Source organism: Pygocentrus nattereri, chromosome 24, assembly GCF_015220715.1.
Source record: "Pygocentrus nattereri isolate fPygNat1 chromosome 24, fPygNat1.pri, whole genome shotgun sequence".
NCBI classification, from domain to species: Eukaryota; Metazoa; Chordata; class Actinopteri; order Characiformes; family Serrasalmidae; genus Pygocentrus; species Pygocentrus nattereri.
In genome coordinates this window covers 12,828,466-12,847,954 of record NC_051234.1, presented here as the reverse complement: position 1 = coordinate 12,847,954, position 19,489 = coordinate 12,828,466, and the positions used below count along the sequence as shown (strand labels likewise).

Here is a 19,489-nt window from a genome sequence, read left to right as displayed (position 1 = left end):
CAGAACCTGTGTGTATGAGATTTGAGCAGCTACTGTTACAGTGTTAGGTGCCATGACTGTGTTTTATTCAGTAAGAGCCAAAAGAGATTCAGTTCTGGCTAATGTGATTGGGAGAGCAAGGTTTGACACACACTAACAGCACTCACAAGCAGTACAGTAGCTGCTTCTGAGCTCAGTCTGAAATACTAAACAGCAGCTTGGAAGATCTCTTTTCTGCAGTTTGGTCGACTCCTTAAAGCTACACCGGAGTCAACAATGTGCCCAAATTTACCCCAAATGTAATAAACCAGCTAAAACATGTTTGGTGTGCCAAGTTTGCTTCCTTAGTTTTGCACTAGAGGTGAGAGTCTAAGGTAATGAAAGCTTATAGCCAGCAGGTAGCACTGTGCCTCAAACCATGTCAAAATCACAAGCAGACTCTGTGGTTTGTCATTGTACAACATACTGTTATCAATATGGCAGTAGGAATTCTAATTAAAATGAAAGCAGCCAGCTTCAGGCACGTTTTTGTTGATCGACTACATTTGCGGCAACAGGAAAATTGAGTAAACTTGATTTCTGACCAAAGTCAAAAACAACGATAGTGTCAAACTGAACGGATTTATGTCTTTGTCTGTAAGTCAATATGTCTGGATGTGCATTTCATGAGTTCAGTGCAATAAAATTAAGCAATACACAATATGTATACCGACAGTTGGTATAACAAGTCTATACCACCTTGTTACAATTATTTTTTTTGTGTGTAAAGCCAGAAATAAAAAACACATCAGATATTTTGTCCATCTTTAATAGGATCTAGCACACATAAAACAAAACAAAAAAAGAAACGGATCATTTTTAGAAAAATTATTAAAAGTAAAATATCTACAACACCATGTCTTTGGACTGTGGGAGGAAACCAGCGTACCTAGAGGAAACCCATGCAGACACAGGAGAACATGCAAACTCCACACAGAAAGGACCCTGGTCACCCAGCTGGGAAACCTAATGCAGGCCCTTCTTGCTGTGAGGTGACAGCACTACCCACCGTGCTGCCCCATCTACAGAATCTTGATGTTAAAAGATTCAAATCAGGAAACTTATGTAAAAGCATATGAAAAACTTCTCTTCAGTTGGGACAAGGGCTAGTCAAGACAGATAGGTAGCTCCAAATATCAAGATATTTGACAAAACAAAAACAAACAAACAAAAAAAAAAACTTCTGACCTCTGTAAGAAAGGGTTTCAACTTCCAAAGTAAATCATGAAAAATGATCCAAAACATATATCCAAGCCAACCAAGGTATGGTTTTAGAAAATAAAGTCAGGGTCTTGGGCCCAATGACCCAGTCAGAGCCCAAACCTCAGTCTCATAGAAAACCTTCTTAATTTCTGGCTTTACATCATAAAAACCTGCGATTCAATGAGGGTGCGTAGATTTTTAATATCCACTTTTAAATCACAAGATCTTTAAAAGAGTTCAATAGCGTCTTCTGACGACTTTGCATTCCGTGGAGCCATGTTCTTGATTTGCCTCTGTGAGGAAGAGAAACACGTGTAGTTTTTATATATCTTATATGGGCCCAAACACCACTCTCCAATTATGGAAAATGACGAAGTCAGTATGCAATCTAATGCACCCCCACCCCTCATATTTCCATTAAGCCCTGGCTTTAGATTGGATATTCTGGCATAGCTGAACTGCATTCCATAACACTACACAACACCTCCATCAGTCTTCATTAGTTATGATGTGCAGCGGAGAGGAGGCAGAGATATGGAGTTCTGGCAGAAACACTTCAGACAGCTGTCTGAAAGACAGCAGCTCATGAGTAATGACTCCTTTTTTTATGCTCACTTTTGCTTTTTTGACACTGATCACGATGGAGATGTCATGCCACAAAATGTTTTTAGGTTTCTCAGTGAAGTGCCTAATTAATTATGGATAAGAAAGGGGACAAGGCACCATACAGGGGATGCAAGTGCGTGAGTGCATGAGTGAGTGACAGACAGAGCGTATGTGTGTGCGTGAGAGTGAACGAGAAAGAAGACAGGCTAACGCTTTGCATGTAATGTGGGCTAGAATTTCACGAAAAAAAGAAATGTATGGCAAGTTCTTTCATTTTTATTTTCATTCTGTTTCTCATTCACCCTTTTTTTTATCAAATTAAAGCATTTTCTTTATATTGTGAAGGGTGTAAAGCCCTACACACTCTTACAACACAGACAAAGTGTAATACTGTAAAATCGTAGTCTATTATAATACCACAATGTACTATACTATGCACCCTTCATAAATAAATCTTATACTTTATAGTCACAATCATTTAAGATACTATGAGATAAAACGTATAAAATACAAACAAAGTAACTGCTCATTAAAACAGAAGAAATCGTCCAGCTCTGACAAGCTAACGTCAGCAGTCTATAAATGATAATGTCTGATCTGTTCATCATGCCGCTTTTACACAAATATCCCAATTATGAAGCAGTTTAAAAACAAAATCCTAGCTAATCTAGCTGCAGAACATTCATTTCTAGGACTGTGCTGAAAATTTCAATACTGCAATGTATCACTAAAGCATATGTCGATATGTATTCATTTATGCTGTAAACAAGATTTAAGAATGTTATGGATTTTTTTTTATATCTCAAACTGAAATAATAAACATCTGTAATCATTTGAACCAACTTCATATATGTTGTGAATGGCCTAACTACAATCATCCTCAGTACGCACCACCAGTTTCTTGAAAAACTGGATATTAACCGGATGTTAACTGGATATTGAACATAAACCATATAAAATTTTTAAAGACAAACAAAATAAACACTAATACTGCATGACAGCGCACCTTCATCATAACCCACTGACTGCTCACATGAGCTAAAAGCATGATCCATAAAAACCTTCATTTCATTGGGCCTAGACACATCATCTAACAGCCCAATCACTGAAAAGGGAAAACAACAAACACACACATTCTTGACCCAAATAAGACTTGCATGTATTTTTAGAAACCCTGACACGACTGCTTACCAAGCTTGCCAGTTCTGGTCATCTGAGACACTGCAGTGCCCTCTGGCGGTTGGTGTGGATAGGACAATGCAAGTAGTCATGGTTGTACATTGTCAGAAAAGTCAGATCTTTCAGTAGCTCCTTCTTAGCCAGTCAGCACTGCCCTTCACAATTTGAATGAAAACTGGAGCACAGACAGAACTCAAGGTTCTGGAACCAGCACTGTGAGAACACTCCATTCTGGCATTCCTCATCTGGCTAAGCGTTACCTCTTATTAGGGGTGTGAAGTTGATGTCTGGCCCAACCTGTTGGAGCTTAGGAAATGAAAAGAAAGGGAAGGTATAAGGCAACTGCCAGACAAATTCTGATAGTAAAAACTACATGAAGATGAGCAATTCAAAATACAGCATAGATGTCAGAAGGATAATGTTTGTGTACACTCACAACGTGAACAACCTGCCGGTCGGTGGTTACTGGCACTGCTCCCAAAAGAAGACTGGAAATTATGGATAGTTTCCTGCAGTAACTGTCTCTCTCTCCCCTAAAATGAAATACTTCATTGTAACAACAGAAAATGAAAATAAGATACACTATACACCGAGTTGGCAGTTTATTGGGAACACTAACCTTGTACCATTTCCTTTACCCTTTTCCTAACCTAATCAGATGGCCATTGCATGTAGGTAGCAGGTGAGTGTAAAAATACTAATAAACTGGAAAATAAGTGTACTTTTTGGGTACAAACACATCTATGAAATATGTAACACTGAACAATGAAAATGATAGCATTTCAGAGCTACCACATATGAAGAGAAAGAAAAAGACAAAAGGGAAAAGGATTGGGGGGGTTGATACCTTGCCAGCATTAAGTTCAGAAATGGCTGCTAAGATCTGCTGTCTGGGTCCATCTGTTTTAATCCCCAATTCCTTGAGATCTCCATCAGTCAGTGTCAAAAAGGCCTCCATGTCTACCTGCGGTTACAAGATGAACTGTAATGTCACAGAGAAGTAATAAATAAATGCAGATGTGTAATGCCTCTGTTAATAGGATTGCACATGCTTATTCTCAGTCTGGGGACTGTTTTCCTGTGCCAAACACAGACATCGTTATTGGCTTGAATCACTCGCTTGCAAACTGCAGATTGTATGATGTGGAAAAGGTTTATCAACATAGAAAATCAAACTCATACCTCCTGTTCTTCAAAGATGGGCTGATATTTTTCCAGAGAAAGTTTTCTCAGGATCCCCGACAGCTCATCTGTAAAAAGGTTGTTAAATATGTATTAAACTACAGAAGGAAAATAATGAATGAATCATAGCACAAATAACAAAATATAGATATACATTCAGTTAGAAGAGTGAGCAAGCCAGGAATGCATGTCAGTGTATTCCTAACCACCATTTAGTCTATGCAACCAAAGCCTCTAATTTCCCCTCAAACTGACCTTCATCAGTAATGGTGCCACTGCTGGATCCACCACTACTTTTGGAACGTGGCTGGGAGGATGCTGAAGAAAGCGTGTCCCCAGTGGGAGGTTTCGGGGTGGGGGAGGGAGATGGGGTCAGGGTCGGGGATGTGCTCTTAGACGTGGAAGAATTCCCAGACTGTGGCCTCTTCTTTAGGTCCACCTTCTGGGGGAGAATGGTTGGTTAAAAAGTGAACAATAGGCGATTCACTCTGCTTAAAAGCAACTTTGTGCTGAAGCTAAGATTCTACTTTTTGGTAAATCATTTGAAGGCAATATATATATATATAATACGCAAGTAGCAATATAGCATGATCTACCAAAAAAGGGTTCTTCTTACTACTCCTAATAATAATAATAATAATTTCATAAACCCTTCATCATTATTTAATGAAACATCAATGCTATGAGGTTACTCTTTGACTTTCTGCATTACTGTGCAAATGCAAGACAGAAGCTTCTTCAGACCCTTGGACATAATAATGATACATGCTACACATTCTACACTGCTCTGCTCGTACCCCAGCTCATTGACATAAGGAAATTTACATTACATTTACAGCATTTAGCAGACGCTCTTATCCAGAGCGACTTACAAGAAGTGCTTTGTCAATCTAGAGAAAGTATCTTTGCTAGTTATCAATAGCTTAGAGAAAAAGACAGTCCTGAGCTCAGATACTGCTAGAAACAAATGTCACTGCAGACACCAAGAGAAAAACAAACAGAGTTGAACGCAGAACTCTGTGCCATTCAATGCAATACAATAACAATAAGATACAATACAATAAATAAAATAAGTGCAGCTCAAGTTCCCATCTATGGTACACGTTGTCTATCTACAAGCCCTAATTCCACTGAAACAAGTAATAACTATGTCAACATGTCACAATTTTTTTAACAACAGAATTATTTCATGTTAAAATTATTTCTCCCATGAAAATGAACTGGGAGGCCAGTGCTAACTGAATTTGTACATGCAGCAACATAATCAAAAGTCGAAGTGTAACATTTCAGAATGAAATTATTTACATCTCAAATTTCATATTATTATTTTCATATTACTAGTATATTTCTAGTATCAAGAAGTTGTAGATAAAAAGCTTTAATGCCTTGCCAGCAACAAGCTCTCAGTAAATCACTTATGACAGAGCTTCAAGCAAGGCAAGGTTAGCCACTGTTTGCATCACCACAATGTTTATATGTGCCTTTTTACCTTACATTTGCTATGAACCTTATTTATATAAGCGGCACAGTCGACAATCATTTTGTCTGAAATGGTGGACACTAACGCCCAATCCCATTTCACCTCTCGCCCCTACAACTTAGCCCTCTGTTTTGCACATTCACGTCTAGGGTTAGGGTGTCTCAATTTTTGTTGGGATTAAGGGTTAGGACGAAGTGTTAGAGCTACATGGCCTTCCAAACAGAGATTTTTCAGAAACTCAGTCCAAACGGTGTGTTATGAGAAAAAAAGAAAAACCGGCAAACCCACAAAGGTGAGTATTTCCTCCTTTAAAAATGACAATAACCATCGTATCTTAGCTTAATGTTGTTTCCATGTATTATAGTCATTTTCTTCATAACGAGCATAAAAAATTGCTGACAGCATGGCAATGTCTTGGTAGCTAGCTAGGTAATGTTCCCATTCCACCTTAAACAGTCCAGCAATATCGACGCCTGAAGCGCCAGAATGTAACTGCTGCACCATTTAAGGTGGAACGGAAAAATTCGAACAAGAAGCTGTTGAAATTAGCGGTGGGAGATAATAAATAGTTGTCTTAGTTCCCCTCTTTGAAAGCACATGATGTCCTAAACGTAACTAAAGCCCAGCAGTGAGGTTGCTTAACGTTTCCTTATGCTGCTATCAATGCAGACGGGCAAGGTCGCCTACAGAGCACCGCTAATAGCTGTTAATGAAGCATTTATTTACTTTTTTTTATTATTTGAGGTTTATCCCATTTCGTAGAGGAAGGGTTCAATCACTACCCCTTATAACTCACTTCCAAGGGGTTAGGGTGACACTCGAAAACCAAACGTAGGGGTAAAAAGAAGAAATGGGATTGGGCCCAAGTTTACTCGTGACTACATTTTTCTACCACTAGGAGTTTCTGTGTACCATGGTTAGTAGTGGTTCTAAATGTATGTACATTCTCATGCAAAAGAAAACACTGATAAATCAGACTTTACACACTGAAATGCACAGCTCGTTTTTTCCAGTTTACGCACTAATTGTGTCTATGCATGGTGAGCCCTTGACCTGATCCTGAGCAGAAGCATACCCGTCTGGAGTGGAAGTCACTAGCCACAAGGCTGGGGTTGCTCTGAAGGCTGGGTAGGCTAGTATCAGGCACTGTTGGCAGGGGTGTGGGAGCAGGGCTGGATGCCTCTGGGGCCGGAGCTTTAATGTCAAGCAGGCCTGCAGCCCTCTTCCTCTGTGCAGCAATTTGAGACAGCACACTGTCAGATGCACTCCCTCCTGGGAGGTCAGAGGGTTTGACCCAGAAAATATAAAACAGAAAAGAAAAGGTCAATCTTGAGGCAATGTGTGCCCATGTATGTATGTAACACTTAAACTGTTCCTTATTTATACAATGTCCACTGCAAATACTGATAAAGAAAAATATTCTGTATTGCCTATTCTTTTGACCTTTAATTTGAAATATTAAGAAAAATCTGACCATTATCTGAAGCACAATAATTGAAGGAAATAAATATTCAAATCTGTGTACCACAATCACTGGCACCTCTTGATTTAATACTCTGTGCAGCTTCCCTTTGCAAAGATAACAGCTGTGAGTCTACTCCCATGATGCTTAACAAAGGCTGGAGAACACATGGCAAGGCATCTGAGACCATTCCTCAGATTCCAAGACCCATACATGTGGACCATTTCAGCTCATTGCACAGGTTTTCTATGGGATATAGGTCAGGAGACTGGGATGCCCATGGGATGGGAGATTGATTTTGTGGTCTGCACACATTTTTATGCTGATTCTGAAGTCTGCTTTGGATCACAGTCTTGCTGGAAGATCCAACAACGTCCTAGTTTAAGCTTCCTGGAAGATGCAGCAGTCAGATTTTGCCTTAATATCTGATGGTACTTGCTGATATCCGAGTGATATCATGTATCCAAACAAGCTGTCCAGCTCCACAAAATAACAGATCCAACACCTTACTTCAGTGTGGATGAGGTACTTATTTGCATTGTTATCTTTGTGTCTACGCCATAAAAAAAAAAAAAGAAAAAAAAAAAACACTCTATTTTGCTCTAATCTGACCATAGAACATGGCCCCGCTGAACATTCCAGTAATGTCTAGCAAAAACAGCACATGCTTTAGTTTGTTGGTCCTTCACAAGCTTATTTTTCTGGCAATAATAAAATTCACTTAGGTTTCACTATTAAATATATCAAATTATGAAATTAAATATAAACAAATATTTCTAGGGGTGCCACCAACTGTGGAGACAATGTAAGGAAAATGAGTTATATCATAATAAGATTTTTTTTTCTTTTAATTATTGTACTTCAAACAAAAGTTAGTTTGATGTTAATATTTTGAGTGAAAGTTCAAAAGGATAAGCAATAAAATCATGTTTTTACAGTTCATTTTGTTCACACTTATCACACTTGCCAATATTTGTGTAGGGCACTGTACAGAGGGTGTGGTTCACGTGTTTATAAACAGTACCTGAGCGGTTGTGCGAATCTGACGCATGGCGGTTGACTCCTCCTACTCCGTTGGATCCCCCTGATGAGTGAGGAGAGTTATAATTGCCCGAGTTGGAAGGGGAAGAAGAAGGCACTTTACTGATGCTGGGAAACTTCATGGATCTACTCACTACTCGACTTATGGATGTCTAAAACAGCAGAAAGCATTCAAACAATTAGAAAAGACATACAAGCAAATACACACCACATGCTCACACACATAAACACTAACAGCAGAAGACAAAAATGCAAGACACAATGGGCAAAGCATTCCCATGGGGTCACAATTAAAGGCTGTTAAGCTTAACGCAAAGCAGAGCTTCTATAAGTAAAATGTGACAAAAAAACACAAATGTTCAAGAAGTTATTCGATTCAAAGAACAACTGTGTTAAAAAAAAAAAAAAAAAATTCTGGCAAGCATTATAGTTCATTACCAGAAGCCTATGGCTGCCATGAAACCCAGTCAAATATTTTATATGAACAGCACAATGTCTCCTTAATAACTACATACTATAAAAAGACTATCTTGTGTGGTCATATCTATACAATGGCTTCAAACATCAATCAAGATGATGTTTTGAACCAGGACTATCTGATGTAATCACTTTGATATGAGATGAATCTCATACTCTTTAAATGAAATACTGTTCTTTTAAACGAGAGTAAAAAAAATCTCATACTGTTGCCATTTTTATTTTCATCTCAGAAAATAGCTTTGTCTTTTATATGCCATGGATTCACCGATAAGAACCTTTGTGAAATACCTCACATCATACGATCACAGACTGACGGAATGCTTACAATATCAGAGTTTCCACTGCTGCTGAAGTTGGCTTTGCTGGGTCGCTGAGGCATGGGCAGGCGAGGCTGCTCACTGGTCTTGCCACCCTCTTTCATCACCCGAGAGCGGTCGGAGTTCCATGGCTCAAAATTGGACGGCGGTAGGAAGGGTGGGATGACTGCCTTAAGCTTGTCATTGGGCAAACGCGTCAGAGGTGCACCATTTCTTAGCTAAAGTAGGAGGAAATGTAGAGATACTTATATACGCATACACAGTATCAGTATCAGGCAGATACCAGCAAGGTTTCAATATTGTGTTGGAAAAGAAAGCATGGTATTACTGGATCTCTAATTCCAACAAATTCCATATTTACCATTGTGGTAATCACAAAGTCATCCTTCTCACTGCTGGTTCTGCCAAGACCTTAAAAAAAGGAAAATATTACAACTGACCAACATGCATCATAAATGTTAATACTGTTAATATTGCTTATAATGTCTATGCATTTTTTTTTACTATTATCCAGTGTTCTCTTCACTAATGGCATGTACACTGCCAAATGTTTTCCTTCCAGATTATATGAGAATTAAACTAAATTCACTTTGTCCACATAAGCCTCACTTGAGACTGAAACATTTAATTATGTGGGGGGGGGAATGCAAGCCCTAACCATCTAAAATGTTATTACTTTAATAAAGAGTATCACAATTAATATTAATAATTAGCACAATTATCATCATACCACTGTCTTTGCTCTTAGCTGTCCATGCAATGGTGATGTCACTGATCACAGCTCCAGCAGAGGCTGCCACTGTACCGCTGGGATCAGAGCTGTTTGAGTCCGGCTTACGCTCTGCCTTCATAGTGGCATCCAGTGGAACATCTGGATCATCAGGGAAAGGAGCTAAGCGATTGGGGGAGAGCCCATGCCTCAGTGTGTGCGTAAGCTTCAGCTTGCGAAACCGATTGGACATCCGGTTCCACCAAGACTAGAGAGGTCACAGAGAACCGAAGGAAAAAGAAAAGCACAGGGTAAATAGTGTGATAAGAACTAAAGAATCAGGGCAATACAAGGGTATGATAAGAAAAGTATATAAGGTAAGATCCAGACCACTTTGGTTGACCACCATGCAGGCAGCCATGGTTTGAGCATGGGGTATAACATGCACGCGTGTGACAAGCAGTCTTTTTCCCAGGCCATGGATCAGCTTTTTTCAAAGTCAGATCGTCTTTGTTCTCTCTCACTCCAGTAACCACTCCATTCTCACAAGCTAGTCTTTCTTTCTTTCCTATTTAAAACTCAGGTTTTTTGCTGATGCATTGTTGCCAAACTAACCTCAACCCACTCTTGCTAATAAAGGAGTAGGTTTTTCCTGAATGCTTCTTTTATAACCAGGCATGTCTGCATCACCTTTAAAAATACATTTTTTGGAATGTGTTGGAGGCATCAATTTCACAATGATATATTTACAAATAACAATAAAGTTAATAAGATTAAACAGTAAATATCTTGCCTTTGCACTGTTTTTGTTCAAATACAGGTCAAAGTGGATTCATAAATGTTTCGTAAACTGGCCATTTCAGTGTGAACCAAGTATGCGTGGATGAGTGTAGAGCCCCACCTTCAGGCCGCCTTTATCATCTGGTGGTTCTGGCACATTGGCAGACAGGCGCTTCTTGATCAGCGTCTTGCCTCTGTGTTTACTCTTGTCTTTATCTACCATCATACACACAGAAGCCAAAAGCCTCACCAGCTCAGTGTCTGAAATAAATATATAACAATGAAATTAAACTGTTGAGCTACATAAACTGCAAGTCAGTGCCCAGTAGAGCAAAGTTATTACTTCACCAATAGTATTGGGGTTTCACCTGGGTCGTTTAATAGCATCACAAGATCAAATGCTGTATATCCATTTTTGGCTCTTAGATTTACATCAGCTCCCTGATTCAGCAGATATTTCACTACATCCTTATTCCTGCAGACAAATTACAAAATAAAGAAAGAGGTACAATTCAATTTCATTAAATAACGTCTTGAAGTTTAAAATTCAGCCAGAAATCAAGTGGTAGACTGACAACACAGACTGAGAGTGTATTTTCTTGAATTGCATGAAACGACACAGTTAATTTCTTATTGGGATGCATTAATAGCTATGTAAATCACAAATGTGCAATGGCACATGTTTAGGGAGCATGCAGGGCTACAAATCAGCACAACAATATGCCTGCTTTTAACCATTTAGGATACATCTACCACTGCCTCTGTGGTATGCTTGTGCAACTGAGTAAAGATTTCAGAAATACATTGTTCCACATACAACATAACAAGGAACACTGAAAGAAGTCATTTCAGCCATCAATACATAAAAAAAAAAAAAAAAAAAAAAAAAAAATCACAACAAAGATACTCTTCATATATGAAAAGTCATATTTCAATGACATACAGGAACATGAAGCAGTGTGGATTCTGTAGCAGTTCTATGCTACCGTTTATCCAATTCACTTCATTATGTAACTTTGTTCGCTAAAGGCAGCTCATCAGAACAGAGACTATAAGGCTAGATATCTGGTATTTTTGCAGATTTTTCATTTTACTTATTATTTCAGGTCCGAATAGGAACGAAAAAAAAAGGAAAGGTGTTATCTATCGTCAAAAGTGTTTATAAACAACTAAGTGAACCGTTTTTCCTTCCTGTTTAAAATTTAAAACCAAAATGTCCTTTCTGTTCAGTCTGTGGCACTAGTCTAAAGTGAAAATATTAATTGTCAGCAGCACCACAAAACCCAAAACTACCCATAGAATTCAGTTCTGAGTGCAAATAATATAAACTGAAGGTTCAACATGAAAGGACCACCAGAGTGACATAACAACAGCTAATTTTGTTTAAAATGTTCAATTGCTTGTTAACACAAATACCTAATCAGCCAATCACATGGCTGCAACTCAATGCATTTAGGCATGTAGAGGTGGTCAAGACAACTTGCTGAAGTGCAGACTGAGCATCAGAATGGGGAAGAAAGGTGATGTAAGTGATTTTGAACGTGGCGTGGTTGTTGGTGCCAGACGGGCTGGTCTGAGTATTTCAGAAATTGCTGATCTACTAGGATTTTCACACACAACCATCTCTAGGGTTTACAGAGAACGGTCCGAAAAAGAGAAAATATCCAGTGAGCGGCAGTTGTGTGGATGAAAATGCCTTGATGATGTGGGAGGTCAGAGGAGAATGGGCAGACTGGTTCAAGATGATAGAAAGGCAACAGTAACTCAAATAACCAATCAAACCCATCTCTGAGGAATGTTTCCAACACCTTATTGAAAGTATGCCACAAAGAATTAAGGCAGTTCTGAAGGCAAAGCGGAGTCCAACCTTTTACTAGCAAGGTGTACCTAATAAACTGGCCGGTGAGTGAGTGTGTGTTTGTATGTATATATATTTATATTTCAATTTATATTTCGATTTATGTGTATGTGTGTGTACCAATGCAACCATTTAGCTTTCGTTATGGGTTCAACAAAATATTAATGTAGGTATATTATATACTCTATAGGCACCATCACATCACATTAATCAACCTTTCTTCATCTATCGTTCTTATTTCTGCATATACACTGCGTATGTGTCCTACCCATGATATGTGGCCTGCATAAGAGCAGTCCAGCCATGGACCCCATCCTGTTTGTCGATATCTGCACTCTTTTCCACCAGCAGCTGCACCACCTCTAGCTGTCCACTCACAGCTGCAATCATTAAAGGAGATGCTCCATCTGCATTAGCCATGTTCACCTGCAATGGATCCTCTTCTAATATCTCCTTCACCAGCTGAGCATTTCCTATAACACACAAACACATGAATTGTTCATATTCATCCTGATATTCTTTTCTCCAAAATGTATTTGGATTTGTATAACTTATCCAACATTTACATTAATGTAATGCTTTTCAGATGCTACTCATGTGCTCAATGTTACCAACCTAGCTTTAAGGCACTGAAAACATCAGGTCTTTTCTTTTCAGCATCTATTCAGGATTAAAGAAAAAAATAAAAATGTTGGTCAGTTACCAGGGTTATAAAAGAAATGCTAGTATGCTTTAAGTCAAAGTGTTTTTTCTATGCAATAACCACATAGAAAGATTCCAGCATAGTAGGACGGCATAACCAGAATCTTAAAAGGAAATTCAACATTAGATGTTAATTTAGTTCATTTTTTTCAGCATAAGATCAGTTATGATACCTATTTTAATAAATAAAAGCAGGCAGAAAAGAGTGACAGTTTTATTTATTTAAACACTATCACATGTTGGTGATCTAGAACTTTCCCCATAAGGGTGCATTCATTGATTAAATGTACATATTGGTCTGGTAACTAAGGCTGGGTAAGCAATTTCATAATGTGATACGCATCACATTATTAAGATTAAGATTAAGATCAAGTGACCCTTATTAGTCCCACAACAGGGAAATTTCACCTCTGCATTTAACCCATCTGTGAAGTGAAACACCACAAACACTCTAGTGAGCACACACACACTAGGGGGCAGTGAGCACACTTGCCCGGAGCGGTAGGCAGCCCAGTCCGCAGTGCCCGGGGAGCAGTTGGGGGTTAGGTGTCTTGAGGACACCTCAGTCATGTGCTGTCGGCTCTGGGGATCGAACCGTCAACCTTCCGGTCACGAGGCTGGTTCCCTAACCCCCAGCCCATGACTGCCCCAATGCAGTTATAACTATGAAATTAGATTTCGCTGATGTGGTACACATATTACAGATGCCAGCTGCTCATTAGAAAGGTCGGTTATTAAAGTAGGGTGATTTTCACCCAAAACACTTTGTCTGCATTTTTGCCTTTTGATGTTCCTTTTGATTTTATTTATGTAAAGCACATTGAATTGCCTTTGTGTATAAAATGTGCTATTTACAAATCTTCGTTGCCTTACTATTTTCAGCCAGGTGTGACGATGCAATAACTGTGAGAAAGGTCTATTCTACTGATCTATGGTTTACAGACCTGGTCAATTTTTCATAACAATGAAGTGATTGTTAGATTGGCTAGAAGCAACATTATCCCCCTTGTATAGTCTATGACGCATAAACATTGGCTAAAAACTACTTTTGAACAGAGTTGAAAATAGAATACAACATCAAATCTACTAGTTTAGTAATTTTCATTAACCTAAACACTATACATTGGCCAAGTTGGGGAAATTCTGCACAGGGCTAAAATATATCAAATTTGACACTAGAAAATGTTATGCACAAAGGCACCCCATGCCTGCTCTAGATCATATCGCATCTAAGGATGGATAACATCTTACCTGGTTGTGGACGAACGGTTGTGATTGAGTCAAGATAGCTTTTCACCTCTTTATGTTTAAGCTGTAGTGCCACTTCAAAAGCTGTTTTAGACAAAACATTAATATGGTCAGGGTCAGCACCTCGCTCTACTAGCTGCTGAGCTATGCTAGCCTTCCCGCTCACTGTGGCTAGCATTAGCGCGCTCCAGCCTGTCGTCTTCTGAGAGAAGTTCACATCAGCACCCCACTCTAAAAGCAGTCTCACCATGGCCTCATGACCATGCTGAGCGCTAACCAATAAGGATGTAATATCTAAGAAGTTCTTCCCATTATCACTGTGGTTACTGTTATTGCCATTAGTATTTCCTTCAACTGCAGAAAGGTGGTCAAAATCGTCCACAAAAGTCCCATTCTCAAGGAGGAGTTTGGCCACATGGGTGTGGCCTCCACGGGCTGCCATCGTGAGCACACTAGCACCCATGCGATTCCTGCCGCTAATCTCTGCTCCATTCTCCAGCAAGATGTGAGCCACGTTTAGATGTCCAAACCTGCAGAGGAATACAAACAGTTAATCCACTTCAATGAATCAAAACTGAAATATGGGTCACTGACATACATAAACCCCAATAAATGATAAAATCCCAACATCTTCACAAATAGTGTGGTGTCGAGGGGAGTCTGATTACCATCCAGATACCATCCAATGCTAGTTATGACTGTAATGTTGTTATGTGAGTAGTGAATGACCACCAGGGGCAGAACTCACTGTGGGTATATTTCCCTGCATATGCAACTTTAGACCAAGGGACGTATACCAAATGAGTCACCATGTGGCATTTGCATGTGACGTCACAGAGGCGGTCATCCCATGGCTCATTTCAAGCTTCTTGGGAAGTGCATCAGACACAGCCAGTGGCACGGGACAGGACAAGATTACAGAACTGAAGGAAAAAAAAGTGCAGGGCACAGACTGCGTGGCTGCTGCATAGATGTCAATGATAGAAACCGCTTTCAAGGCAACCAAGCAGAACGTGGTGGCCAGACAATGGACAGTTGGCAGCTGCATAGGTCAGCTCAGTCACCTCCACCAGCCCGTGCGAAAGATGCTGCTTTGAGAGTGGAGAGCCCCATTTAGCGTCCAAAAAGCATATAACCACTTGATCTGTCTTCTGCACCTTCACAGTAGAGCTGTAGCACTTCAACACCCTGACAGGACATAAGAGCTATTTCCGAGACAGGGATGGATGAGCGTCAGATATGGAGCTCCTGGTCCACCCGGTACTTCTTTTTGATGTAATTTAGGCTCAAAAATATCACTTGACACAATGGCTCTGGCAGTGCAGCTTCATTCCCAGCATCTAGACTTCTCAGCTTAAAAGAATGACTGCGCAGTTTATACATGGATTGACTGGCACCTCATTGAGGAGGTCTAACCCAAGGTACAAAGGGCACAGGTCAAAGGGTGCAGTAAGGCTGGGCACTGTGTGCAGCAGCCCTGGGAATACATGTTGCCTTGCCAGTACAAACTCCTAGCAGCATAGTAGCTGTAGCACACTAAGTCGCCACAGCACAAAGGACTTTCAATTCCAACACTGGAGCCAGGGCTTCTGGAGCTGCAGGGTCCACTGGTCCAGTGGCTAAGCTGAGGGCTGAAATCCAGTATTGTCTGATGATTACCTACTATTGCAGCACTTAAACCTGATAAATAACTCATTAGTTGGATCAGAAAATAACTCACTAATCTCTGCTGGACTCAGACTTCAAGACCAGAGGTGATGAGGCACCCTGCTGTAAACTATACTATGGAGTGAACTGATTTAAACTAAAAGACCATATGAGATGGTTCAGCTGAGGAAAGTCAAAAAATTACAGGTTAAACATGCAGAATCTTTCTAAAAAAAACTATTTGGCCTCAAAGCAAGCACCTTTGTTAACCTCTGCTCATGTAATAAACATGAAACCAAACTGCTGCGTGGAGGTTCTTAAAAATTTATATAATGAATGGCATGGCATTGTTTTTGTTTTCAGTGCTCCTTCATAAATTACTTCACAGAAGTTTGATTTTTAGTTGATGAAATGGTTAAGGCATGCTAAAGCTGGGAAAATTCAAAACTATACGATTGAAGCAGCATTTAGTGTCAAATGTTACTACAACAATGAGAGGCCTGTTCATTGTGATGCCCAGAATGCTTCTTTTATTATCAGTTTTAAAATTCAAAATTAAAATTTTTAATTACCCATCTATTTGTCTGGAAAGAAGACAGTTACAGCTCTCACTGGACACCCACCTTTTGAATGTAGCTTATGAAATATGAAAGCCATGAAGTAAAGAATATGATTTACAGATTCTTATTTGCACCCACTCTCCAAAATTAAGTTATTAAGTGATACTTTTTTGATCCCACAACCGGGGAAATTCCACCTCTGCATTTAACCCAGCCGTGAAGTGAAACACCACATACACACTAGTGAACACACACACACTAGGGGGCAGTGAGCACACTTGTCCGGAGTGGTGGGCAGCCCTATCCACGGTGCACGGGGAGCAGTTGGGGGTTAGGTGTCTTGCTCAAGGACACCTCAGTCATGGACTGTCGGCCCTGGGGATCGAACCGTCAACCTTCCGATCACAGGGCCAGCTCCCTAACCTCCAGCCCACGACTGCCCCAAAATAAATGAAATATAAAAACAGGATATGAAGCAAACTGTGGATTTGGAAAATCGTTACACCCCTAAATAATATCAACACTGAAATGAAGCAAGTGTACAAATCAAAACATGCATCTATTTATAACCCCACAGAAAGTAAACATTTTCTGAATTATAAATGATGCTTACATATTTGGGATGTAATAAAACAGGGCATTATACTGTATCAAGTTATCAACAAGTGATGCATCATTGTACCATGACAAACATGTTAGCTTGTCGCTAATGTGACAGCATGAGGCTATTTGTAATGCTGAATGCTCTAATAAAATGAAAACATTAATGTGAGTCACACTTTCAGCTATTTTTTTTCCTGCTGCACTGATAAATATATAAAATCTAAATATTGCTCTTAATTGGACAAATTTGGGTTATTTCCCTGAAACATTACAGCAACTGCCATTTATTCTAGGCAAGCTGTGAACCCAAAGGAACATGAACTGAGTTATACATTCCATCAATCAAAGGCAAAAATTTGGAAAAGGATACAAAATAAAATGTTATATTTTGGAAATCCCAGTGAATACTGATTTATCAGACACCTAGCCCTTGTGAGAGAAGCCACAGATGGGCCAACAGTACCTCAACTGCACTTGCCGACACTATTAAGAGTTTATCCTTTCTGCAGAATGGCTGAAGAACCGCGTAGCATAAAACATTATTCACCCGTCTAAAATGTGGGAAAACAAGACAAAGTGGTTTCTTTCATTCCGAACACTGTGGGTGATGCACACCTAACAACGCCTCAAGAAATTCCATCCTTACATCCCTACTGTATGAAGCTGAAGTTAGCTTCTTAGTCTATTTTTACCGTTCCACCTTAAATGGTGCGGCCGTTACATTTTCCTAACTTCTACTAATGAAGCGGCTCTGATACACCGACGGTACCATTTAAGGTGGAACGGAAAAGTGGCGAATAGGTGGTCAACTTCAGCCTCGTCCCTACAGTGGAAGCATGGTGACACTACGAAGTTATGGGGATGCACGTCACCAACAAGGAAAGGGCATCTTGTAAAAATATAGGGAAATACTGCAGGAGAATCAGCAGTGGTGGTGTGCTAGTTAGCTAAGAAACTGGAGCAGCAATACTGGAATGGCTTAAAATAGAAAGGTAAAAGTCCTACAACGGACCAATCAATGCCAGTGAGGATTTGTACCACTATTTGAAAACTGTAGCCCACAACATGAATCAATCTGCCAACCTGAATAGAGGGAAATCACCACAGTGTGCTCCAGTGTGCAAAGCCAGAACATACATAAAAGACTTGTAGCTGTTAGCGCAGCAAAAGGTGACAGCACTGTAGGCTGGAATACTTATGCAAACAGCATTTTCATTTTTTTTTTCCAATATCTGAAAACGAATAGCATTTTGGCTTCGAAGGCAGTGGTAAAAAAAAAAACAGTTAAAAAAATGTAACCCAGAAACGGTTGACCATTTTCAAGGGGGGGTTGGATACATCCGCAAAGCATTATTTGTAACGAAAGAATGTAATTTGGGGATTAAAAATACTATATTAACACAACTTGTTGTCAGACGCCGTTATAATAAAAAAAGCATAACCTAACCTACATAACTTTTAACAAAGTTAAACAAACACGTTAACAAAAGTCAACCTCCGAGAAAATATATGCCTCACCTCGCTGCTTGCATGAGCGGTGTCCAGCCATAGTTATTCCTGCTATCCACTGACGCCCCTTTTCGGAGTAAAAATCTGACTAACTGTTCGTGCCCACTAGCGGAGGCAAAATGTAAGGCCGTGTTGCCTTCTTCGTCGGTACAGTCTACAGGCACAAGAGGTGGTCCTCCCCGGACGGAGTCCACATTACACTCCGAGACGGAGTCCAGCCGTGTTCTGGACTGCCTCCCCGATTCATTCCCAGCAGGCTCAAGAATCCGCTTTGCGCTTTCATAGTCGCCCTCGTCGCAAGCACGGAACAACAACAGCGAATTGGCTGGAACTCCGAAATTCATCTCTGGTGGTTCTGTACACTTCTGCTGCGATGCCACGAAAGTTTTAGCGTGCTGTTTCCAGTCTTTACTGGCGGGCCATACTTAACATACATTGTGAGAACGAACAAACATTAATATCACCACAGCTCGAAGAACACAAAAACACACGAAGTTACGGATGTATCAAAAATATGACCCAATTTTTGGTTATGTTTAGATAAACTAGCTACGTTCTTCAGCCGGTGTATCTGCTCCTTAAAGCTTGGAAACTTCTTCCACGGCAACGCTGCATCTGCTTCCGCGCATGCGCCAGCGCTGCCTCTCAGAAGTTTGTTTTTTGCCCAATCCCAATTCCGTCTCCACTGACGTCACCATGTCGCGTCCACTTGGGAAAAGCCATGGTGAACAGAACTGTTTTTGTTCACCGTTAAACCTTATCGCCAAGCTATTACTTGAATTAGTTAGTTCATATTTGAAAATGACGATTGATTTCTCAAACTGATAAACCTATGATCAGGAAGTGAAAATCACCCAACTGTATTCCTGATGTTCCTGCTATTTCCCCCAAACCAATCCCTCCCC

General features: G+C 40.0%; 1 protein-coding gene across 3 annotated transcripts; it reads right to left on the bottom strand.

Moving 5' to 3' along the window:
* Window positions 1-783: 783 nt before the first annotated feature.
* LOC108431061 (ankyrin repeat and SAM domain-containing protein 6) lies at window positions 784-19,195 on the bottom strand. Of its 3 annotated transcripts, XR_001858121.2 has the most exons (17): window positions 18,594-19,195; window positions 14,269-14,795; window positions 12,931-12,975; window positions 12,584-12,788; window positions 10,826-10,932; window positions 10,579-10,718; window positions 9,699-9,945; window positions 9,330-9,379; window positions 8,977-9,186; window positions 8,155-8,323; window positions 6,744-6,940; window positions 4,444-4,630; window positions 4,189-4,256; window positions 3,854-3,970; window positions 3,443-3,539; window positions 3,019-3,312; window positions 784-1,514 (listed from the first exon to the last, which is right to left on the bottom strand). XR_001858121.2 is itself a non-coding variant. In XM_017703956.1 (16 exons), exons 1-16 carry the CDS (start codon window positions 18,926-18,928, stop codon window positions 3,263-3,265), a joined length of 2,751 nt encoding a protein of 916 aa, XP_017559445.1. In that variant the 5' UTR covers window positions 18,929-19,195; the 3' UTR covers window positions 1,521-3,262. The 3 variants fall into 3 exon arrangements, 2 of the variants coding, with proteins under 2 accessions (XP_017559445.1, XP_017559446.1); XM_017703956.1 differs by lacking the exon at window positions 784-1,514 and having other exon boundaries at window positions 1,521-3,312; XM_017703957.1 differs by lacking the exon at window positions 784-1,514 and having other exon boundaries at window positions 1,521-3,312; window positions 4,444-4,627.
* Window positions 19,196-19,489: the final 294 nt, after the last annotated feature.